This window comes from Trichechus manatus, unplaced genomic scaffold (assembly GCF_000243295.1).
Source record: "Trichechus manatus latirostris isolate Lorelei unplaced genomic scaffold, TriManLat1.0 scaffold00037, whole genome shotgun sequence".
Taxonomy (NCBI): Eukaryota; Metazoa; Chordata; class Mammalia; order Sirenia; family Trichechidae; genus Trichechus; species Trichechus manatus.
In genome coordinates, this window is record NW_004443973.1 from 18,682,882 (window position 1) to 18,708,852 (window position 25,971).

Consider the following 25,971-nt stretch of genomic DNA (forward strand, 5'->3'; position numbering starts at 1 on the left):
TTTTTTTGCCCACTATGTGGCCCACAGTGTTGTAAGTGCCAGAAAAATAACCATGGATAAAGGAGACACTATCTATGTCCTTCATGAGCTTTCCTTGACTCGCTCATTAGGGGTGTCCTAAACTAAAACCTACTCATTGAGTGACTTCTTAGGTAGATACACAAACATACACAATGACAGGACTGTTGCCCTGTTGATTAAGCACTCCTTGTATATAATTTATTCCCCCCCCCCAAAAAAAAAAAACCCTCTTTCTACTGCCTCATTAATTGCATACTTCTTACTCATTCTCCACCCTACCCACAAATCTGATTTTTGGGAAAACCACCACTACTGTAGAAAGATCTAGCTCTGTCATCTCCCCCCACTCCTTTGCTTTCCCTGATTTCCAGTCCATATATCATTTTAACCATTGGACCTTGTCTTGGGAGTTGTACCAGCATCTCAAATTTTCCATATCCAAAATTGAACAAATTATCTCCCCAATTCTCATCCCAAATCTAGCCTTATTTCTGTATTCCCTGCCTTTGTTAATGTCATCACTTTGCCATCCATCTCCAATTCTTCCTTTTTTCTCACCAAGTCTCATTGTTTGATTCCACTTCCTGGACTCTTTTAGAACAGTCCTCTCCATCCTTCCAGTTCCTCTCATCTCTTTGGTATTCATCCCCTTTACTGTGCAAAGGAAACTGTGATCTTTTTAAACATAAATTTGGTTATTATCTTTCTTCCTTAAAATTATTTAATTCTTTCTATTCCACTCATTCAGGATAAAATTGGTGAATTCCAAATTCATTGGAAGATGTACAAGGCCTTTTGTGAACTGGTCTTTCTAAGCTTGACTGGCTTTCCAGCCTGTGCCATCCACTTCTGCTGTATTAAGAACTGGCCATGTTTTTTCTTGCTTTTATGCCTTTGCATTTGCCATTCTCTCTTTCACTTTCATGTTTACCTGCCTAGGAATTGTCTTTCAAGATTCTGCTCAAGGGTGTCATCTCTGGAAAATTTACCCTGACATTTCTCTTTACTCTCCCGTATTTCTTTCTTGGACTCCTGTCAAAGTACATAATACACTACTTTGTGGTTGCCTGTTGACTTGCCGTATTTCATACTAGTCTCTGCACTTTGAAGGTAAGGGCTATCTTTTATTTTAGCAGTTACAGCTTAGTGTAAACTTGACACATAAGAAATTACATAACTACAATTCCTTATACTAAGCCTCTGGACAAAGAAAAATGCTTAAGAGGTCATTTTAATCTTTATATGAGATTGGTAAAGCAACCAAAGATTGGAAATCTTGGAATCTCTCACTTTTATGGGAAATATACATCATTATTGAGGTTATCTTCTGGAGCCATTGGTCCATTCCATACTGAAAAGAAGATAGAGCAATCCAATTAGAAGTAGACTGTAGAACTAAGTATTCAAGTTTTGTTTATTCAGCTTAAAATTTTCCTGCTAAAGGCCAGAGAATCCATCTTAGAACTTGTTTTTCTTATTTTAAATACAGTCATAACTTTGGAAGAAAAGTTAAATAAAGTGTCGGAGTTAATTTTACTTTTATAAATGACGTTTTCCTTAAAATATGTATAGTCTTTAGGAAGGAGAGCCATTTTCCCTCCACAAATTAATTGATAGGCCAAAAGGGTGGATGATATATAATTGTGCACCAAAACTTCCCTTCACATTATTATTATTATTTTTTTTAAAGCATCATGAAGAAAATCAACCTTTGCTGTGATTCAGATTGTCATCAATGTCATTGATGTTTTCTTCTTTCTTTCTTTTGCTCCTGGTGGTGGAAAATAGGCTTTAGTAAACTTGTTGCTCAATTCTTAGGGCAACTACAAGCAGTGTTTTTTCAAACCAAATACTGCCTCTGTAACTCAATGATCTCTTTATAGCGTCCCTAGAGACACTTCAAGTAACACTTAATGCCATTTCCTTTTTGCTATTAGATTTTGTTTCTGTGTGAGATATTTAAAATAACTGTTATAAAACAACAAATCAGTTGCTCTTGGTTTTCTTGTCTTTATGGGTTCTGTCAGGATTCATAAGTACTATCTGGTGAGCAGTACTTTAGCTTTAGTTCTGAGAGAATGCTGGTTTACTTGTTAGTGAAACTGCTTCATAAATCTTAATTGGTTTAGTTAGTGTAGCTGTTCATGAACAAAAAAACGAAAACAAAACCAACCAACCAAACAAACCTATCTGTTGCCATCAAGTCAATACCAACTCATAACAACCCTATAGGACAGAGTAGAACTGCCCCATAGGGTTTCCAAGGAGTGGCTGGTGGATTCAAACTGCACACCTTTTGGTTAGCAGCCAAGCTCCTAACCAGGGCTACATAGGTTGGAGCAAACTACATAAAATGCCACTATTTTAGATGTGAAGTCCCTGGGTGGCACAAACGGTTGAGTGTTTGGCTGTATCTGAAAGGTTGGAGGTTTGAGTTTACCCAGAGGCACCTTGAAAGAAAGGCCTGATGATCCTACTTCTGAAAAATGAGCCTTTGAAAACCTGTGGAGCACATTTCTACTCTGATATACATGGGTTGCCATTAGTCAGAATCAACTCAACAGCAACTGGTTTTTGTTTTAAATGTGTACCTGACAGTACCCCTTCGGTATACCCTTGTTTTCTTATGATGCCCCCCTTTCTTTATAGTCAGTTTAATGAAGTCCTTTGACCCTTTGGTTATCAAGCGTAAAATACCCTCTTTTTTTTTTTAACTCAAAATATATTTATAAAAAATAATTTATGTATATCATGCAGTAGATATTATCCAGAGTTAACAAAGAATGTGTTTTATACTGGGAAGAGATCTCTAATATTTCACAGCGCCAATAAAATGTAGTAGTCAATTATAGCAACTCTGCTCTTCGAAAAGTGTGATTTCTTGAGAGCAAGACATCTTTGAATTCCTGTTAACCATAAGAATACAGTGTTTATAGCTTATATTCACTTGTTTGTTGAATGAATGAATTGAAACATGCCTGTAGGAATATATAACTACTACTAATGCCATCTATCATTTCTGTTTATAGGTATTACCACTTAAAGAAACCTTCTTGCCAGCAAATCTATGATAAAAAATATAAGCAACAGAGGAAACTATAACTGTTGTTTCTCAAGTGACAAGCTTTTAATGTCAGAATGGCTCACCTAAGGCGACTAGTAAAATTACAGCTTAAACGACATTACCATAAAAAGTTCTGGAAGCTTGGTGCAGTAATTTTTTTCTTTATAATATTTTTGATTTTAATGCAAAGAGAAGTAAGTGTTCAGTATTCCAAAGAGGAATCAAGGATGGAAAGAAACATGAAAAGCAAAAACAAGATGTTTGATTTAATGCTAGAAGCTGTAAACAATATTAAAGATGCAATGCCAAAAATGCAGATAGGAGCACCTGTTAGGCAAAATATTGATGTTGGTGAGAGACCCTGTTTGCAAGGATATTATACAGCAGCAGAATTAAAACCTGTTCTTGATCGCCCACCTCAGGATCCTAATGCACCTGGTGCTTCTGGTAAAGCATTCAAGACAAACAATTTAAGTGCTGAAGAACAAAAGGAAAAAGAACGTGGGGAAGCAAAACACTGTTTTAATGCTTTTGCAAGTGACAGGATTTCTTTACACCGAGATCTTGGACCAGACACCCGACCTCCTGAGTATGTTGAAGAGTATTCCTGGTCTACTGTTTATCACCAAGGTTGATTAGCTAACAAAGTTGCTTATTCTTTAGCCACTCTGAGGGAGGAATCAGCAAATACTTTTTATTTAATCTATTTTTTGCTTATGATTATTGAAAATAGATACCCTTATCTATGCTTGGGAAGGCAGTGTAGATGTGGAAAGTTATTTGCTTAGAAATTAGAAAACTGAAATCTAAATCTGACCTTGACAGAACCACAAAGAAATCCTTTCTTCTTAAATACTTCAGTTTTCTCATCTATTGAGGAGGAAATATTGGACTGTTATGGGAAATATAGGAGGTGGAAGAGTTGTTTCTGTTCCTGTGTGTATTGCTATAGCATAGAAAGGTTAAGGAAAGTGTCAAGATTTTGGAACTATTAGACAGTATTTTATGGATTTATGAACTAAGTCACAGACTTTGTGGCTACTTTCAGTGCTATAATTATATATCAGAATGCCTTGTGTTTTGCAAACTTTTGAGGGAGAGTATTTTTATAATTACTATTTCAACTATGCTTCTTTCTCTAGAGTTCTGTTAATGTTTAAATGCTTGTTGTCTGTAGAATGGCCTCCCTTTAGCGATTGAGAGGCCCACATTTCTTTATATTAAGTCACTATTTTTTTGTCTCAAGTATATATTGGATTTTGATTACTATTTTTCCTCAGCTTCTATTATGTTGACTTTTTGTCTTTTGTTAACAATTTTGTTACATATGAGGTAATGTTCAAATGCTGTATTTGGACTGAAATGGTTAAAATATATCCCAGCACTTTCAAACCATATGTAGATTTTTTTGATTGTATGAAATAGACTGACTATAAGTAAACAATACCTAAATATTTGCTTTCTGGCTATAGCAGAATTACATTTGGCAGTGAACCTGAAGAAAAGTACTTTGATAGACTTAGCCCTATTGATTCATTCTGGATTTTCTAGATTTATGATCATGAATACCTTCTCCAACTATAGGGGGCACTTAATATTGAAGTTGCATAGGTTAGATTTCTCTCACTCTAATCTGTATGACCAAGGTTAAGTTGCTCATCATTTTTAAATTGAAGTGTGAAGAAATAAATGAATGTTTATAAAATATTCTAGCTGTTATAACAGGCACAGTATAGTTCCGTTTTCTATTAATATTTGAATGCAATATTACACTTTACTGATTTTTAGGGAGTTCTTGACTGAAAAGCAATCCACATCACAAATCAAGAAGCATGATTTTTATTCTTTGACACGACAATTAGTGTCAATTCAAGATGAGCTGCTTTTCTGATAGCAGCATTGAGAAGCTGCAATAATTTTTCATAATGTTAATTGTTAAGTAACTGAAAAACCACCAACCACATTAAGAACATTATTTTGGATAGGAATGGAGAACATAGAACTGTGTAGAGTTGGTGAAGATTTAATAGTCTGTTACTTTGAATTTAACCTACTTACAATTGCTAGTCTTTTTCATGCCCGTTAGAAATACATGTCTAGTTTCTCCAAAAGCCAGGGAGTCATGTGACTGATAGTTTAAGCATATTTCTGTATGTGAAACTTTTCAAAAGGTTTGACTGGAAATATGTAGTCACTCTGGCAAATTAGCCTAATGCACTATTTTAGTGATAGGTGAAAAAAAAATTTAAAGCATAAGTTGAACATGTTAATTGTTTCCAAGTAAATGGAGTTTATCAAATCATGCTGTGAATTTTTCTTATCACTTGCATTATGCTACAACCTGACACTTTAACCTATTATTAGTATTTATCAGGTAAGCAGATAAATCCTAGCTTAAACTGAGGAAAAGCTTTGTAAGATTAAAGTGGTAACACTTTATGAGTGTGAATTTTTGTTGTTTTCTGTTTTAAATCTTCAAAATCTTTTTGTACTTCTTGATTAATAATGTATTAATTAACTACATGGTAAATAAATATAGGGAGTAACTTTATTTTTAAATCCCAAATTTCCACTCCCTTCCCAAAATGCTTATAAGATAATGAATCTTAAGGTTGTTCTTCCCTTTTTTTTCCTCAAAAAAGAAAATACCGTTTTATATACTTTTTCATAATTTTTGCTTACAGTTAAATGTTGATTTATAAACCTTTATATCTTAAAAATACACACTTATATTTAGTCATTGGTTGCTGTGTAATTGTGAGTCAAGTGTATATTATGAATAGTCTGTGTTTGGAGTTTATTTTTAATTGTTAGTTTATCCAAAGTTTAGAATAATTTGCTTTCATCTACCAGTGAGGAAGAATGTCGTTATTGCCTTCTGACCATGGTTTGTATAAGGCTTTAAAATCATGAAGGCACCAGAGGGAAAATCACTTTCACTCAGACCCACCTCTCCTTTTCTCACTCAATTCTGTCAATCCCTTCTCTTGATGCCCTACCCCAGTCTAATTCCTTTTATATCACTACTTATTCTGCCCTAAAGATCTCCTTTTAGAAAAGGATCTGTAACCAATTCCTATCAAGGTGTGGTTATAGAAGGAACTAATGAGAGAGTTTGTAGGGTATCTTTTTTAGGGTGGCTTTCCCAGTCCCCTATTATACTGGGGGCTATGGTTTCCATGGTGTCCCTGGCAGAGCAACTGAAGCGTGCTGGCCTCCTATCTCTTCCATGTGTCAATGATTTACCTCCTTATCTTTGGGTTTGCACAGCACTGCTTGATTGTTCACACACTGTATTTATAGTGCCTTTTCACTGTGTGGGAGGATTTCATAGTCTGTTGCCTAAAATTGTAAAACCATTTGTGGTTTTTAAGTGAACTTAAAAATACAGTTGCTTAATTTGTTTTTCTTTTCCATAGGCCATACATGTTTTATTTTATGTCCTAGGTTTACTCTGTGTGGCTTTTCAGGGTTGTGAAGCCCTCCTTTATATGTTACCTCATCGGATCCTCACAGAAACTCTGCGGGCTGGGGACTGTGGTCTAGTCTCAAAGGCCACCCATACCCCAGTGGCTTAATATGAAGCTCATTTCTATTGAGGGAGACAGTTTTTAAAAAAATGAATTTAAGATTAATTTATAACTAATATTTCTAGCTAAGAGATAATACCAGTAATCAGCCAAGGACTACTTAAGGTCTTTTCCTTGTGCCCATCAACATTTCAGATAGTGGCGGAAGCTTAAAATGTTGAGTATTTTGTATCTTGAGTAGATAAGAGCACAGGATTTAACCTGCTTTAGATTATTGTTTTTTCATTCCATTATGATTTTCAGAAAGATTATTTGTGACTTTTAACATGGATGTAGAACTTTTATTTTGAATTTCTAAATATGGTTTTTTTTAAAGGAAATTTTAAAATGCAAAATCTTATTTTATTAAATAATGTATTGGATTATTGGAGCAGAATCTTTTATACAACACATGGCAAATGGTAAGTACTTACTAAGTACTTGCTGACTGAATCAACACCATAAGAAAATAGATTTTATGGTAAGCTAACTTTCTCCTTTTTGTTTCATGTATAGATTATGAAATTAATTAAATAAACTTTGGAAAATATTATATACTTGGAAAAATAACAAAATAATTTCTAAAAAAGATGAGTATTATTTATTAAGGTTATACAGTTTTTAAAGTTGCAAATAAGAAAAATGGATGATTTCTGCTAGGAAGGAGGAAAAATTGGCTTTTATTTTAGCAATTACAAGTATTTGTCATTTTTACATGCTATCTCACTTATAAGTAATTGTCATTATTTAAGGAGTTATTTGTATTTAATATTATATTTTTCAGATAGCTTACAATAGCAGGTTGTAATCTTTGACATGCTGTAATCCATATCAGTGGGCATGATTGTCCATAAATAGTCTGCTGGTAAAAATTTTTATTTTGGTCTATTTACAGTTGTATAGCATTAAAAGAGCACCATTTCCAAAGTGATAAAGGTTAAATAATGACAATTTTAGTAATGGTGTAGCTGTGAAATACAATAATAAAATTAATAATTGTACCTCTCTTTCTTTGACTTCTTCTAGATGTATTGAACAAAAATTTAAGCGTTGCCCTCCCCTGCCTACCACCAGTGTCATAATAGTTTTTCACAATGAAGCATGGTCCACGCTGCTTAGGACTGTCCACAGTGTGCTGTATTCTTCACCTGCCATACTGCTGAAGGAAATAATTTTGGTGGATGATGCTAGTGTAGATGGTAAGAAAGCACATGCAATTAGATTATTTCCTGAGTAAATCCATATGGTGCTGTCCAAAGTCTATTTGGTTATATTGTGCTGTCTGTATGCCAGCTCAGAGACTGAATATAGTAGCTTGGATAGTATGTATGATGGATGAAAGCAGAATCCAGGAGTGTCCATAGTCGTATATTTTGGGGTATAGAAATGTCATGAGACATCATTTTTCATAGCTTTATAGATCTTAGTGTGAGCCGTTTATTGTACAGCATAGTTGGCAAGAGCACAGACTTGAGCCTTGCTTGAGCCAAACTGCCTTGGTTTGAATCCCATCTCCGGTCCTAGCCAGCTGTGAAACTTGGGCAGGTTTCTTCACCTCTGTGTCTCAGTTTGTTTATCTGTAAAATGGGGATAATGCCTTATTTCATCAAATCTATTGTAAGATATACCATTAGTTTATAAACTACTAGAAAGAAAGAAAAGGGGAAAAAAAACCAATGGCCAACTAAACTAACATGCCACTGATTATACTAAGTATCAAATTGTACATCTTAGAATTGAGGAAATACAGAAATAATACAAAACTCCTAGGATTGTTTTAAGGATTAAATGAGTTGCTATGAATACTATATTAATTATTAAATAAATAATATTAATAAGTACTTAAAAATCACCAAAGAGTTACCATATTCTGTTTTATTTTGGTTCTTTTAAATATTCCAATACTGTTTACAAAGTTAGCCAAGTGCTTTTATGCATTTCCATTTAAAATTATAAGTCAAAAATTAGTTACGAAGTTGTACATTCAAAATTGGAATCTCAAGCCTAATCTGACAAATACTCTAATTTGCTAAATTTTCAAACATTACAAATATTTTAAATATCAAACATACACAGATTATTTCAATGATTACAAAATCTATTCCTGAATGAGTCCAGATTTGGAACCAGATTGCTAAAGGTACTCTAAGTACTGCAAGAAAAGAAAACAAACAAACAAAACAAAACACTACCTATTAAGTGACATGCCATCAATTATAAGATGTATCCAGATTTCAGAAATTATCACAGGTAAATAAAACATAAAATTATTAACTTGGTTTATTTAATCATCTCTACATGGAATTCTAAACATTCTCATGTTTCAAGATAAAATATCCCGAGTGAACTGAGGTTGTGTGCTTAAAGTAACATCTATTGTTGTATGTCTCAAGTCAATTCTGACTCATAGTGACCCTATAGAGCAGAGTAGAACCGACCCGTAGGGTTTGCAAGGAGAGGCTGGTGAATTCGAACTGTTGACCTTTTGGTTACCAGCTGTAGCTCTTAACCATTGCGCCACCACTCTCCTAAATTAACATCTAGCTGGAATAAAGTTGCTTATTACCAGAGATTTTTGAACTGAAGGTGAAACCTATCCTCCAAATGGGGAAATTTTATGGTTCAGGTGCCCTGGATTCAAGTAATATGCTAGAGAACTCTGATTTGAATCTCCTGTATCCTTACCCAAGCTACTTCATTTTATAATCAACTGATTTATTTACTTCTGATTCTGGTCTGAGTTTTTTCATATTCTTTCTGTCTAGTTGGGCCACAGTTCATGGAGTTTTAAGTGCTATCTCATTAAATTCTGTACACTTTACATATGATATACCTTTTTAAAAAATCTTAGAAATTGCTCCCGCTTCTTTGGTTTTTTGAAACTCCTCTCAGACGATTTTTATTTTGTTTGATTTTGCAAGTAGTAGGGCAAGAGGGGGCATGGTAATTCTTCAGTTGAAGGTAACTTGTACTATTTAATTCCACAAACAAAATTATAGCATTAAAGGAAATCAGAATGATAAGTGATATTCTTTCAAAATCTTTCTGTTTCAACCATTTTCATCTTTCCTTTTCTCTCCTATTCACTGTCTAAATAATAGTGTTTATCTAATTATACCCACGTCAGAAATCCAATTTTGAAATCTGACATTTTCACATAACATTGTTATTAGCTTGTTTCCTTTGCCTTCAAAACTTTATTTTTAATGACAATTGTGGACTAGGTGCGTTTTACTTAACCATTCACCTCTTTTCACCCCATAGTGTTACTCTGTGTGACACTGCAATGAATATACTCGTGCTTATGTTATTTTCCTTATCTCAGATTATACCTATGGATAAGATAGGAGAAGTAGGACTACTTGTTCAAAGGGTTTGAGTAGTTTTATAGTTCTTTATATCAGTCAACAATGGAATTGGAACAGTTTCATGGCCAGGACTCTGTTTGCATGCTAGTGTAATGTGTTTTATTGAATCAGTCACAAAACTCTGTTTTTGACTGATGAGTACCCACTGTGGAAAATGTGTCCCTAGTTGCTGTAAGGAAGCCTGTGAAGTAGAAACTATAGCTCCTGATTTCAGTTTGCTTAGAGAGAAGCAGAATAAATATGTGGATAATCTAGTAACACTGAAAGTGTTAAATCCCAACGATAGCAAAACAAGACAATCAGCATTTTCAGAGCATAGTCCATGTGCTAGGCTCTGTTTTAAATGCTTTATTTGTGCAATAATCTCTCATTTTATCCTCCCAGAAATCCACTGATGAGGGTAGGTCCTATTATCCCCATTTTACAGATAATGAAACTGAGATATAAAAAGGTAAAATAGCTTGTCTGAGGCCAAGCAGCTAGAAGTAATGATGCCATAAATGGAGCCCAGGAGGTTGAATTTCACAGGTTTGAGCTCCTAACTCCCTAAAAGAGGGATGTGGATGGCGACTAAATTTAGGAGGCACAAAAGATTATAGGAAGTTCAGAGGTTGTTGGTAAATAAACAATTTCTTAACAATTTCAAACAGTGAGAGGGTTTATTGAAGGAATCTGTAGTGACTCCATTAAAAAAACCAACCCCCATTAAGACCTATTTTATAAGTCTCTTAAAGCAGAAAATATCTATGATTATATTTTTAAAACAAATTACAATCCTGCCTGTGCTTCAGAGAATTAATTTTGAGACACTTAGAAGGTGTTTAGAAAGTTAATCTGTTACACGAAGACAACAGGGTTTAGATAGATTTCTTTTTCAAAGGGTTGTTCCTGGTCTCTCACCTCCTCTATGAAAGTTTAAGCTTTTGAATAAGCCACTCTCATATCTACACCACTGGAGAACTGAAAAACGTATAATCACAGATAATACCAAAGTCATCTGAATTTGCTTCTGAAATCTGGCAGAAGCAAACTTCCACTCCAGGACATCTGCTGGCCTTCTCAACATTCCCAATCTTTTGGGGCTGTGCTATGGGCCCGAGAAGCCGTGTTGAAGAACTGGTTATCTACTCAACAATGAGTCAAAAATTTAATGGTGAAAAACCAGACTTCAGAAGTTGTTTAAAAATATGAACAACACTTGACTAACTTGATTAATATGTTTTTCTTTCACCTACTGTCTCAACTTCTGCTTGTTATGTATCTCATCCAAATTGGAATATTGTAAATCTTAAATTATACACTCATTGCAAAAATTTTGCCTGTTTTTAACTTTATTCCTGATTTACATACTCCTTTCTTCTTTCATATTTTTACTGGAAAAAAATCTGTCACAAGCCTCTAAAACTTTTGAAAAATTTCTGCTCCTTGTAGAAATATTCCCAAACTGTTGTAATCCTGAACCTCCCTACCCACCTTTCTCTCAACATTTTAGTCTCAAATTATTTTGATCACTGCCTAAATATCAGAGAATCTTTCTGATACTTAACATTTGTTTCTAAGATTTCCAGATTTAAATACCAATTTAAAAAATTGACAAACATGTTTTTGGCCAAATTATATTTCTTTCACCCCTTAGTCAGTGTTCTCAGACATTTAAATGAGTCTTGTTAACTCCTGAGGTTTGCTCCATTTGAAGTCTCTTACTACTTCTCCCCAAATACATTATATTTATTGATATGAAGGATACAGGATAAGTATGTATTATAATGTTATGTGTTATAGTAGTTCAGAAGTTAAGATTTGCTTTAACTTATATAGCCTTTTTTTTTTTTTCAGTGAAGAGTTAAAGATCTAGTTTTCATCTTACTGGAAGAACTTGTGCCACTGTTAAGATTATGAATGGGGGAGTCGTCATTGCCCTGTGATTTCTTTATTATATTTCATATGTTAGAATACGAACATAAATTTAGAAGAGTTAATACTGATTTTTTTTTTCTTACAGAATACTTACATGGTAAACTAGAAGAATATATAAGACAATTTTCAATAGTAAAAATAGTGAGACAAAAAGAAAGAAAAGGTCTGATCACTGCACGGTTGCTAGGAGCATCAGTAGCAACAGCCGAGACCCTCACATTTTTAGATGCGCATTGTAAGTATATGTGTATAGACATAGTTGTAACGTTTTCCCTCCCCCTCCTTCTGATTTATCAGGGAAGGAAGCTTTTTCTTTAAATATTTAATTGCATTTTCTTCAGCAGCGTCTTCAACTGGTGATGATAGCAAGAGAGCCCAAGCAGATAGCAGCTCTGCACAGGAACTTCCTTCCATTTAGCCAGAGCTCTTACCTTGTTTGTGTTCAAGGCTCCTCAACTTGAACATTCTCCAGTTACTTAGCTTCCCCTGAGAGTTATCCTTATCTGGGTTTTTTTCCGGAAGCTCATTCTGTTAAAAAAAAAAAAGAAAAAAGTTTTTCCTTATTACTCTATTTCCTACACTTAAAATAAGTGAAAGTTTTTTAAAAATATAGTCAACTCTATCATTTAACTTTGCCTTAGTACTGATACTTTTAATATCTATATTTCATTTTTTTCCCCCAAAGATTTGTGGATGCCCTTCTATGCCAGTTTAGGCATCCCCCTTTCCCAGCTTCTCCTGGTATCTCTTCCATGAACATTGTTGGCTTCTGTTGCTGCTGCTGCTATTGTTATTTGTGGTATTTTAAATTTTTCCAGTGCCTATGTTTTTAAATAAAGCATTTAGAAAGTGTTTTTAGAATGGATGTTTAATGGGAATGTTAGGTATTACCAAAGGTCACTTAGTCCCTTGAGCTATAAGCTTAGTGGGTTTTAGTGTTAATGTTTGTATGAGTGTTTGGCTTTGAACTGGCCAGTCCTTAGGTTATGTTTGACCCAACACCATTGTTTTGATCATACTCCAATTATTACAGAAGCACATTTGGGTTTGCTTGAGTAATTTAGAGCCTTCACATCAAGTACTCTCTTAATACCAGGCATTTAAAAAATGAAGAGAGTCTGAAAGTCATTCAAGAGAGGCCTTTCAAAAAGGAAATGGCCCATTTCCCAGTATTCCCACTCTCGGTCCAAAATTAAAATAATTTCAGACCTAGTGGTCCCCCCACCCCCGTGAATGTCTCTGATGATGGGTAGGGTGGGTAATGGCCCTTCCTGGACCCCGACTGCCAAGCTCTGCTCAGCGGGGAGCCCAGATTAGGACCGCATATGTCAGCATCATTGAATTTGCTGCGTATTATGTCAGACAGCTTATCCTGTGCCAGGAGTTGGAACTTTCACAGAACTCCTGGGCCCTACTCCTTTCCTTTAGGACTGGGATAGCTTTGAGTGGTCCTTCTCTAGCTGTTTAGAATATTCTGACTCATTAACTTATTTTCTCCTAAGATCCAATCAGAGAAATAAAGATTTCAATTACTATACCTTACTCAAAGAGACAAATTTAATAAATCGGAATACTGATTTTTGGATAAGATGATACTGATCAGCACAAAGTTACCTTTGTTAACGGCCCATTTTAAAGTAAAACACATTAGCTGAACCCTAAATACACCAGTGTTATCTTTACATCATTTCTAAGGGGAAACAAATCATCTTTAGGGGATTTCCCTAACACGTACGGAATCTTACTTTACCTTTTTCATTTCACTGTCATCCCATCACACACACACATATGCATGCGCGCCCGCGCGCGCACGCATACACACTGGAAACTTAAAAAAAAATTCCCATATGTAAATATTCAAAACACAAATGGCTTTGTTATTGGTATTTCCCTGTAAACTTTCTTCCAAAAAAAAAAAAAAAATCCTTAGTTTTTTCATTAAATTAATTAAAATTGTGTTCCCTCTAGGTGAGTGTTTCTATGGTTGGTTGGAACCTTTGCTGGCCAGAATAGCTGAGAACTACACGGCTGTCGTGAGTCCAGATATTGCATCAATAGATCTTAATACTTTTGAATTCAACAAACCTTCTCCTTACGGAAGTAACCATAACCGTGGAAACTTTGACTGGAGCCTTTCCTTTGGTTGGGAATCACTTCCTGATCATGAGAAGCAAAGAAGGAAAGATGAAACCTACCCAATTAAGTAAGATGATTGCTCTCAATGTCTTATATTTGCACCATACGGTTTGGTTATTTAAATATGTATGTACTGTTTGCTTTTATAGCACTTGCCTCTGAGATAATCCACTCTAAGAATATAAAGAACACACACATTCTATGTGTAAGGAATAGAAAAGTCATTTACTTAGGTACTCATGCATGATGTCACTGAGTAGGAAGTAGAATTAAGAGAATTCTTAGGTCTTCCTCATAATTATTGCTTGTGAATGTTTAAGCTAGATTAGGAGAAGACAAAGTATGTTTGCATTTTCCCCCGGAACTTGATTTTGAAAATAACATTTTTAGTTTTCTTGACCTATATAAAAGCTTTGAGATTGTGATAACTATTTAATTTGATTGTGAATTTGATTCACTTGCTCTTAAACAATGCTGTTTTTGTTTTTATAACAACATTGGACAATGGATTATTTTTCAGAACCCCCACTTTTGCAGGAGGACTTTTTTCCATATCAAAAGAATATTTTGAATATATTGGAACTTATGATGAAGAAATGGAAATCTGGGGAGGTGAAAATATAGAAATGTCTTTCAGAGTAAGTTTATGGAGATTAAATATAGCACATATATTAAACAGTAGAATATATTGTGTTCTGATTGGTGGATACAGATTATTATGAATATGTCCAGTCTTTGCTTTCTAAAATTTAATTGCTGGGAAGTTTGGAATAAGGGTATTTCCTTTTAAAATGTAACTTAATATATTTATTTGTTATTGCCAATGTAAAGAGAGGAATCAATTAAACTTCTGTGTCCAGGCAATAACACCAATTAATGCACTTGTAGCTACTGAATTCCAGCCAAGATAAATATAATTAAATCCAGTGCTTCAGGAAATGAGTTGATTATCAAGGGAGTCAGGATGGAAAAACATTTTATGTATAATTTTAAAGGACATTGGACTTAACTCTTTGGATTAAACGAGCTGGTTTTTCTCTATACACATTGAAAGTTAATATGAGAAACAAAATGAAGGCTTTGGATGGTCTCCATATGTACCTCATTTATTTGATTTCATGAGTTCATTTTCCTGCAATTGATTTTATGGTTCATTTTTCATACCTTAGGCTGGAATGTGGTAGAAAAAGGACTGAATGAGGAGTTAAAAGATTTAAGTTTTGGCTCTGGCTCCATCATATACTGACAGTGATGATCTTAGCCAAGCTTGAACCCCTTAAGGATAGGGGTCTTGTTTTATTCATTTTGGTATTCCCAACACCTAGCACATTTGTATCTCAAGCACAGTTCGTTAAATTGAACATATCACTAAGTTTTCTCATTTGTTTAAAAAAGAGGAGGGGAGGAGAGAGACAGAATATGATTACTTTCCCTAACACTAGCATGTACTATTAAACATGGCTTCATTTCAGATTTTTTGCTTAGTGATTATTTCTGGCAAGACCAATTTTCAAGATATTTAAGTGAAAAGGTATTGGTTTCATGATTTGCCATTTTATTTAAAGTTAATGCAGATAAGTTTTTTGAAACTCTAAATAAGTATGCATTATTTTATAATGACCAACTGCTTCACAAGGTTACTAGATTGAGCTTTGGTAATAATGCCTGTTTGGAATTGTTTTCTTGATTATAAAATTGAATATGCAAGGAATAAGTGGATGGTGGGTTCACTTGTTCCCAAACAGCTAGTTCATCTCATAGAAGAAAGACCCCGTTGCTCAAGTGAAATGACCATGTAAGTTGTAGAAGATGGAAGTCAGATTCACAAGAGCCTTCAGTCTTCCTGTGCAATTTAAGTGCTCGTGTAATTGTTTGCAAAAAAGAGAAATTTTGGAATCCATTATTGTAAAAATCTGGAATAACTTCTGTTAACTTTCTTTCTAAAAATGTACTTTTATTCACTCAGTATCTGTACAATTTAATAAAATTGTTCTTTATATTTAAGAACCTAAGACAGGCGTTATTTGTGAAGTTGTAATAAATCTGTTTTCTCTATATATTTATTAAAATCTTAAAGGTGAACTTAAAAGCAACACTTTGATCTTCCTAAAATACTGTAAATTTAAACAAATATCATTAATTATCAGGTATGGCAATGTGGTGGGCAGTTGGAGATTATGCCTTGCTCTGTTGTTGGACATGTTTTTCGCAGCAAAAGCCCTCATACCTTTCCAAAAGGCACTCAGGTGATTGCCCGCAACCAAGTTCGCCTTGCAGAAGTCTGGATGGATGAATACAAGGAAATATTTTATAGAAGAAACACGGATGCAGCAAAAATTGTTAGACAAGTAAGTTAGAGCTAACTAATTCGATTACAATAAAAATTCACACCGAGTTTATGTCCTTTTGTTTATTTGAGTCTCAGGTATAAAACACAGGAATATAATTATTTTTGAAGCTGGATTTTTTATTTTAACTTTTTAAAAATATAACTTACTGATGTCAGTTTTCTCCTTTTTTAAGAAAATGTTAAGAGAATTGCTTAAAAAAAATTCAGCTATTCTAACTGATGTATCCTTTTTAGTATGGAAGATACTTAGTTTTCAAAACTGCCTTGATTCAGTATTTTACTCAAAGAAAATAAGATTAAGTGGAACCTGTTTTTACTGATTTTAGGAAATGTGATGAACACATAAACCAAGGTGCTAAGTGGCGTTTTGAACATGGAGATAGAGACAAAGTCATAGTGTGACATGAGAATGAATGAGGAAATGTCAAAGCTTTCTTTCCCCTCCCCCAAGTTCTGGTTCCACTACTCACTGGAGGTGTTACCTTGGCAAAGCCCCTGGGAGATTGTAAACAAAGACACAACTTCACAGGGTGGTTGAGAGGTTGCTGGACATGGAGTGTATGCTTAACACGCTCCTTCTCTCTTCTTCCCTGTCTTCAGGGATGAAATATATGCCCCACCTATCCCACAGGGAAATAAGAAAGCAATAAGTACTATCAAATGTATGGTGTTTTGTTGTTATTGACCTGTCATAGATAAAAACTTTGTAAAATCTTGATACCCAGTGCAATAGAACTGAGCTCCAACAGTCTTAAAATTGGACGTGGTAAAAGTACTATCAATTTAACAACATGCTTCAGTGAGTGGCACTGACCTCTTTGTAGGTAATAGGGCTAACTTGGTGGGTATTTCTCAGGAGTCCAGGCACTGACCTCTTTGTAGGTAATAGGGCTAACTTGGTGGGTATTTCTCAGGAGTCCAGGGTGTCAACATTTTGACTGTCCTGGTAAAGAAAGATCGGATTGCATCTTTCTACCTTTTCTTTATTTCCAGTGTCTCCCTGTAACTTGTCAGTAAGATGCAAACTCAGAGCACTTTTGGGTTAGATTGCAATCTTTTTACCCAAGGCGGCCAAAACAAATTGGGTAGATTGTGTACTGCACAAAGGTATCTGGCTCAGCAGGCACATGGGTTCTAAGTGCAGCCCATGCTCTGCTTGTCACCCACAGAGGTACTAATGAGCCAGCAAGCATTTTTTTTACCCCCACAAGGCAAATAAGCCTACCTAGTAAAATGCATAAGCTAGCCAGAAGTCTCAAGAACCTTATAAACCTGTTGCCGTCAAGTCGATTCCGACTCTTAGTGACCCTACAGGACAGAATAGAACTGTCCCATACGGTTTCCAAGGAGTGGCTAGTGAATTCAAACTGCCAATCTTTCGGTTAGCAGCCAAGCTCTTAACCACGGCACCACCAGGGCTCCCGAGAGCCTTATACTGTTAGCCAAAATGCCTTGGTTCAAGACATTGAAGTTGGCATAAGAAAATATTTCCATAGTTGAGTTGATAAGCTTGATTATTTACTTTTACATAAAGGAGCCCTGGAGGCGCAGTGGTTAAGCTCTCGGCTGCCAACCAAAAGGTCGGAGGTTTGAACACACCAGCTGCTATGTAGGAGAAAGATGTGGCAGTCTGCTTCTGTAAAGATTACAGCCTTGGAAAACCTATGGGGCAGTTCTACTCTGTCCTAAATTTAGGTATGAAATATAATGTTTCCCTAAAATTTTGCCTGTAGGCCAGATACCTTTTTAATAGTACTCTTTTTGTTTGTTTGTTTTTGTTTTCTTAGTCCCTTAGTACCCTAAAATAAGTGAAAATAAAATGCATTTAACTAAAAAAAAGTCTGGGTATATTGTTAGGAGTAGGCAACACTTCTCTTGAACTAAAGAAGTTATTCCTAACTGTGTTGCATTTTGTGGTCTTGACTGGAGAAGAAATATAAATTGTATTACATGTTAGCACTGCTTATCTATACCTGCTTTCTCACTTCTCACCTTACAGATCACTGGATAAATTTTGGGTGCTCCCACTTTCATTCCCTTGCCCCAGCATTTCACTGTGGGAGAGGTTTATGGCACAAATGAAGAATAAAATAGCATCATGTCAGCATGTTTGAATGAATGGTGAATGCAGTTAAATTGCATCTTGCATTTTAGCCGGGATTTTTTAAAAAGACCTAAATAAAATTCAAAGAGTAGCATTTGAAGCCGTTTCCCAGTGCAGGTTTGTTAAGCACCCCCTTCGTTTCTCATCTTTCTCCAGAAATCATTTGGTGATCTTTCAAAAAGATTTGAAATAAAGCATCGCCTTCAATGTAAAAATTTTACATGGTATCTGAACACTATTTATCCTGAAGTGTATGTGCCAGACCTTAATCCTGTTGTATCTGGATATGTGAGTATTTTCCTATTCCCTTTTTTGGCACATTTCTTGCCACCAACATTTATGTGGTTCAGGGAAAATTGCTGAAATATTTTCTGATTTATTGCATTTAAGATTTTACATTATTATTATTAACACTGCTCCCTAAAATTAATTGAAAAAAATTAAAGTACATAGATTTAAAAATAGATTTTTTAACTTGAAATTTTTCTTCTAGATTAAAAGCTTTGGTCAGCATCTATGTCTGGATGTTGGAGAAAATAATCAAGGAGGCAAACCATTAATTATGTATACATGTCATGGACTTGGGGGAAACCAGGTGAGCAGTGCATTAAAAATCCTTCCATTTCATTAGCACTTACAAGCACAAGTAAGTTGTATATTTTCTAGATATCCTAATTAGTTTTATACTCAGGTAAACTGGTGGGCAAAAATGTTTTTAGACTCAGTTTGGCAATTAATATTAAAGTTGTAGAGTACTTTATTTTGACTTTCCCTCTGACTGAATACAATTTGAAGTTGCTTGTTTGTTCAGTAGAAAGGCAAATGAGAAGATAATAGAATAATGGCATTTGAAATAAAAAAAAAGGGCTCTTCTATGCAGAAGATCTTTGACATTTGCATAACTATTGACTGGGTGATTTTGCAAGATAATACATAAAGGCCATATTTAGCTGGATTTAATATCAGATTGCATCAAGTGTTAACACCAAAAGAGTAGAATTGCAAGTTATTTTTGTAAGCCATAATATTATTTCAGCATCTTCTTTAAAAAGATGTGTTCTTGATTATGCTTGATTGGTGACATCCCTGATTATTATCATTCTTTGACTGTTTTAACGATTAACACTCAAATGCTAAATGTTACTATTTGGCCTCCTGTGGGCTGAGAGGAGTCCTCGGGTGGTATAAATGGTTAATGAGCTTGGCTGCTACCTCAAAGGTTGGAGGTTCAAGTCCACCCAGAGTCACCTCAGAGGAAAGACCTCAGCCATTGAAGACCCTATAGAGCACAGTTCTACTCTGTCACTCATGGAGTCGCTATGATGGCAACTGGTTATGTGCAGAGAACATATTAAAATACTGAGTTTCCAGTTTTTAACTTCCTTTCCTTGCCTTTTGCAAATTAACTCATGGGAAGATTAGACTCTATTTCTCTCATTTATATATTCAACAAATTCACTGAGTGACTCCTTGATACCATTAGTCTGCTGTGCCCTAGCAATTTTCTTCCAGAAATCTATATTTCAAAACGAGCAGTTATAGTTAGTATGATATGGTCTGGAATAAAGTATTCAGAGCGCTCTGAGGATATGTAGGAGGGTGTCTGAATTAGACTGGGTGCCCATACGTTTTCCTGGGGAAGATGACACTTGAAAAAAAAAATTGTTTTTTTTGAAAGGTAAGTAGGAGTTAGTGAGGTGACTGATGGAAAAGAGAACAGAATGAGAAGAGTGTGAAGAAAGGTACTAAGGACAGGTGCTGTCTTTTCTGGGAACTACAGGCATTTGGGTGTAGCTATATTCTAAGATGTATGTGGAGGATTTTCAGAATATTAAATATTCGTGATGCCCTATTGTAATAGGATGGCTCCATGATGATTGTCAGTTTTAGGAAGGATGGGTCAGTTTATTTCTGGGATCCATACTCTTCCGTATTTCTTCCTACTCATTGACCTCAGGTTAATGTAGCCCCAGTCCTTACTTACCTAAACCAATCAATCTACAAAGGATAGATGGTACAGCAGCCAAGAAGCCAGAACTGGTGAACAGGATCCATTGCTGGACAGTCCAGATGTAATTCTGAAATGGGATGGAGATATGTGTGTGTGTTTGTGTGTATATATACATACATATATACATATGTGTGTGTACGTATACATATGTATGCCTATACCAAAACCAAAACCACTGCCATCAATTCCAACTCATAGCCATCCTATAGGACAAAGTAGAACTTCCTCATACGGTTTCCAAGGCTGTAATCTTTACGGAAGTGGACTGCCACATCCTGCTCCTGTGGAGCAGCTGGTGGGTTCAAACTGCCAACCTTTCGTTTAGCAACCAAGTGCTTAACCACTGTACCACCAGGGCTCCTCTTGGCCTGAATGGCAGGTATCAATTAAGGTGCGGTGGCTAAAAGTACCAGAAAACCCAACGCAATTGAAACTGTTAAAAAACAAGAGAATTTATTAGGTCAGTAAATCCAGTCATGGTTGGATGGGGGCTGCGGTCCAGTTTCTGTGTATTATGCAGTATTGCCCTCCTTCAGAGGAGCACTTGTGTTACAGTAGTTAAGTGCTAACTGAAAGGTTGGCAGTTTGAAACCACCAGCCACTCTGTGGGAGAAAGATGTGGCAGTTGGCTTCCTTATCATCTTGGCAATGGGAAGGTCCATCTTTTCTAGAGAAGTATAACTAGAATGCTGTTTTCATGATCTGAGCCCATTTTCTTCCAGTGCCTCTATCAGAAGTACTACCAGTTATAAAAATGTCTGAAGTTATACTTGCAGGAAGAGAGAAAATAAGCATGAGATTAAAACTAGGGTAACTAAAGATACGTTGCCCTGTTAATTCAGCTAACGTTTGTTGAGTGCCTACTCTAATGCCTGCCCAGCACATAATAAGGGCTCAATAAATATTAGTGTGACTACTAATTATTTCATTATTGAAAATCAGTTATGTTAATTTATTTCATCTTGAGAATGTCAACATTATTAAATATTTGATTTGTAATGAATGTTACAGATATACTGCCTGACTTTGGTCTATGGGGAAGCCAGCTAGTTACACACAGAATTCTAATAGAGTACTATAAAAGTTATCTTTGAGGTAGTGTGGGAACCTTGAAAAGGGTGTTATTTTGTACAGCTGGACAAACTCAGGGGAAGCCAAAAAAGCAAGGTTATACTTTAGCTGACTCTTGAAGGATGAAAAGGGGCTAATCAGGCAGACAGGGTCAGAAGGGTATTCCAGGCAGAGAACAGTAAAGCAAAGTCTTAGAGTTAAGAATATACACATCCTGCTTTGGTAGAATTGTGTGGAAGGAGCATAGTATATAATTGAGGCAATGGTTCATGTAAGATAAAAAAAAAAAAAAGGAAAATTTCATATACCAATTAAGAAGTGTGGACTTTATCTCAGCAACACAGGTGACTCACCTAAACAGGGAAAGTAGAGGATCACAGCAATGTTATAAAAGAATAGCTCTGGCAGCAGAGTGGATCATAGATAATAGGAGCAGAAATTGGAGGTAGCTGGAGGTATTATAGTAGAGATTCTGAGGGCCTGAACAAGAGAAGTGAGAAAACTGAAGTGAGGATGGATGGGACAGTAACATTTCAGAGGAAAAAATATTACTAAGTAGAACTAAGAGATGTGGAGGGAGAGAGAAGCATTAGTAATAGTAACAATAACTAAAATTTATTGAGTACTTACCATGTGCCAGTCATTGTTCTAGGTGCTTTCCATATATTGATTCATTTGTCTTCATAACTGTATAGGTTAAGAGCTATTAAATTACTCCTTTTACAGGTGAGGAAACTGAGGCATGGACACAGCTCCATAGTTCCTAGCTTAGGTGGAAATGCCATTAATTGAGATGAGTAGGGGAGAAGTAAGACATGCAGATAGGAAGAGACATAAACTTATGTGCTTATTAGAACTTTGCGGGCACATTTCTGTGGAAAGCCTGTTATAGTCTCCATCCTACCTAATAGCTTCCAATTTCTGGTATGGGGAGAAATACAGTACCTTCTTCATGAAGTGTGGGTGATAGACTGAAAGAAGGTTATAGTGTCTTCTATCATAAGAACTCGTGTTTCTTATAGCTTTTTATTATATTATTTTGTTGAAGTAGACATGACTTTGTTATTCAAGAAGTTGCTGATTTTTTTACTGGGTCAATTTTTTTCTTTCGAAACTGAGCACACAGGATGCTTTTGTCAGTAACAGCACTCTTCCTTCCATAGTACTTTGAATACTCCACTCAGCATGAAATCCGGCATAACATCCAGAAGGAATTATGTCTTCATGCTGCTCAAGGTCCTGTTCAGCTGAGAACATGTACCTACAAAGGTCACAAGACAGTTGCTGCTGGAGAACAGATATGGGAGATCCAGAAGGTACCTCAGTGCAATTAACTCATCCCTTTATGTAATTTTTTTTTTTTAGCTCTAATTGCTTATCTAAGGAGCCCTGGTGGTGCAAATGTCTAAGTGCTTGACTGCTAACCGAAGGTTGGCAGTTCTAACCCATACAGCGGCTCCACGGGAGAAAGACCTGGAGAGCTGCTTCTGTAAAGATTACAGCAAAGAAAATTCTATGGGCAGTTCTACTCTTATCATGTGGGTTGCTATGAGTCAGAATTGAGTCTGACTGCACCCTAGAACAACAATTGCTTATCTGGGAAAATGTGAAATATAGTACATTAACACTATCCATCAGAATTTCTCTGCCTTTGTTAACTTTGTTATTATATATGTCTACGTGTGTGTGTGTGTGTGTGTGTGTATATATATATAATCTATAAAACATCTATGAGTTAAATACACTGAGGATCAAAATAATTGTAAAGTTGCTTGGTTGAAGTAAGGTTTATTCAGATCAACACTTCTGTGAATTATTAATAATAGTTACACTTTTTTGACTTTTGAGGGTTTCTAACATGCTTCTTGCAATGATCACTTTTTTTTTTTCCTTTGGCAGAAAGAAAAAATCATTTTTTATCATCTGAAGTGATTAATTCTTTCTTCCCTTGTTTTAGTACTTTCTTATGAATCTAGAATTAAGAGAAAATACATGAAAGATTGTTTTTAAACACGTTTTAACACCTCATTGGAGGATAGCAATTCTTACCTGAAAATTGTTTTGTGCAACTAGAACACCGTAATAACTGGCTTTTATGATTTATGATTTTTTAAAAAGATTTTCCACTTATATTGATAGAATGGTTCTTGTTTGAAAAGTTTATTCAGAGCTTTCTCTGTCTACCTCTCTTCATTTACCTTAAGTGAACTGAATGATAATGGCATAAATGGTGTTGTTTAAACCAGAAACCAAGATTCTATCATAGTTGATGTTAGGGAGATTTAAAGAAGGATGCACATTTTGTATGCAAGTCACCCTGTAGCTTCAATGACACCATAAAGTAGTTTTCATATTTATTAGTTAACTATGAGTCTTGAAATTTAATGCCTTTCGTTTTTCCTTTTATTCTAGGATCAACTTCTGTATAATTCGTTCTTAAAAATGTGCCTTTCAGCCAATGGAGAGCATCCAAGCTTAGTGCCATGCAATCCATCAGACTCACTCCAAAAATGGATTTTTAGCCAAAATGATTAAGTGTTCCTTAAAATTAAGGAGTTGAAAAAGGAGATATCCTTTCTCCTAAAACTGTGACTAGGCATACACTGTAGTTTTTGAAAATTATGCAAAAGCAGCTAATTGTAACTTATTCCAAGTGCATTTTTCTTATTTATATCTTAAAATGTCTACATAGCACTGCTACAGAAATCCTTTAAGTTTCTGTTTCAAAGCACAATAATTAGTAATACCAAAGACTATTTTGAAATATCCAGGTGTAGGGGAAGAGGTGTTTACAGTATGAAGAAAATAATTTGCCAAGTAAAGTGATGTTTGTGCGTTTTGTATACTTAAGAATATGCATTGCTACATTCACACACTCACAATTTAAAATATTTCCTCTACTTTTTGGGGGGAGGGAGAAAGATTTGATACTGTATTTTTTTAATTACATAGACATAGATTAATGAAGGTCAAACACTGACCTTTGTGCACAATCCAGGAAATTTTTATAGATCTAGAATTTATTATTTAAAAATTTAGGTAAACTATTTTGCCTTTTGTTTAACTTGTCTGTCAAGTGTTTCCTTAAACATCAAATTAAATGAATAAGAAGAGGAATATTTTTAACTCTTTAATTTCTTGGCAAATTTAAAATATTTTTTAGTCTGAAGCCCACTCCACTTGAAGCACTTAAGTCTTCCTTAAATGACTTTTCTTAAATAACTATACAGTGTGTTTTCCAAAAGCAATTTTTTTAAAAAGAAGCTTTATAAATTACTATCTGTTTAAAAGGTGTTTTTTCTTTCCTTCTGTTAGTCTTTTTTTTCCTTACCATAATTCACTAATCTTGAATGTTTGTGAAATTAAATTTCAAATGCAGAATGTTTGTGAAATTAGATTTCAATTGACTCTTTTTAAAGCTAAATTTTATGTTATTGATTCATTTATAGATGGTCTTTGTAATTTTTTTCATCAGAAAAGCCTTACTTTTATCTACATGGAAACACAATAAAAAAAATCCTAAATGCTATTCTAATCATTTGCTAAAGTTTTTTTTTTCTTTTTTAAAGAAAATGTATAATTGATAATCGGTGAGGGAAAGATGAATTTTGTATAATGAATTTCTAAACACTTATTCTTTGTACAGCCATCAGATATTTCTTAAGAAAAACATTTGATAGTAATGGCCTTAAAAAATGAGGAACAGAGAAGATTCTATATTGAATATTTAAAAAGATATTTGTATGAATTTCTGATAACATTCCTTGGACATCAGATAGAATAACTTAAAAACAAGTATGATGCTTACTTAGGTGCTCTAACATTCTTTTCATTTTGATCAGTTTATATAAGGATTTCTTATATTCTCATTCCAGAAGTAGAAATTATGGTTGGCTTCATATTTTAAACCTGACAGAACCGAAATTGTACAAAAGAAAGCTTTTTTCTTTTTTAATTGGCCAGCTTCATCTTCTCATTGTTTGTAACTTTGGATTTGAATTTTAAAACCGGCATTCTTTAATTGATTTTTATGCCAACTTCTATTTCAGTTCAAATAACACTGCCTGTGTGCCCAACTATGTTTCAGAATTAAGGCATTGCCCTTGAACATGTGTCTCATGGGGTAGAAAGAAAGACAAATAATTTTGAAATAATATATATAACATAACTATTATTATGTTATATTCTATGGTACTGATGACAGCTCACATTCATATTGATATTTTATTAATAAAGAGATTATTACTATAACTAATAATATGTATTACGAAATACGCACTAGTGCCCATTGATATGTACAATTTTCTGTTTCTCAATTTGTTACTCTATACGTGAACATCCAGGAGCAAATATTGCTCTT

General features: G+C 34.8%; 1 protein-coding gene across 1 annotated transcript in view; it reads left to right on the forward strand.

Moving 5' to 3' along the window:
• The window catches only part of GALNT3 (polypeptide N-acetylgalactosaminyltransferase 3), a 46,830-nt gene extending 21,688 nt beyond the window's left edge, over nt 1–25,142 (forward strand). Inside the window, exons 2-11 of the mRNA XM_004375560.2 lie at nt 3,051–3,674; nt 7,681–7,853; nt 12,025–12,174; nt 13,908–14,142; nt 14,596–14,713; nt 16,223–16,423; nt 18,686–18,817; nt 19,023–19,124; nt 22,775–22,927; nt 24,024–25,142. Coding sequence (XP_004375617.1) covers nt 3,160–3,674; nt 7,681–7,853; nt 12,025–12,174; nt 13,908–14,142; nt 14,596–14,713; nt 16,223–16,423; nt 18,686–18,817; nt 19,023–19,124; nt 22,775–22,927; nt 24,024–24,146 — 1,902 coding nt within the window. The 5' untranslated portion in view covers nt 3,051–3,159 and the 3' untranslated portion in view covers nt 24,147–25,142. The remainder of the gene's footprint in view (nt 1–3,050; nt 3,675–7,680; nt 7,854–12,024; nt 12,175–13,907; nt 14,143–14,595; nt 14,714–16,222; nt 16,424–18,685; nt 18,818–19,022; nt 19,125–22,774; nt 22,928–24,023) is intronic.
• The last annotated feature ends 829 nt before the right edge of the window (nt 25,143–25,971 follow it).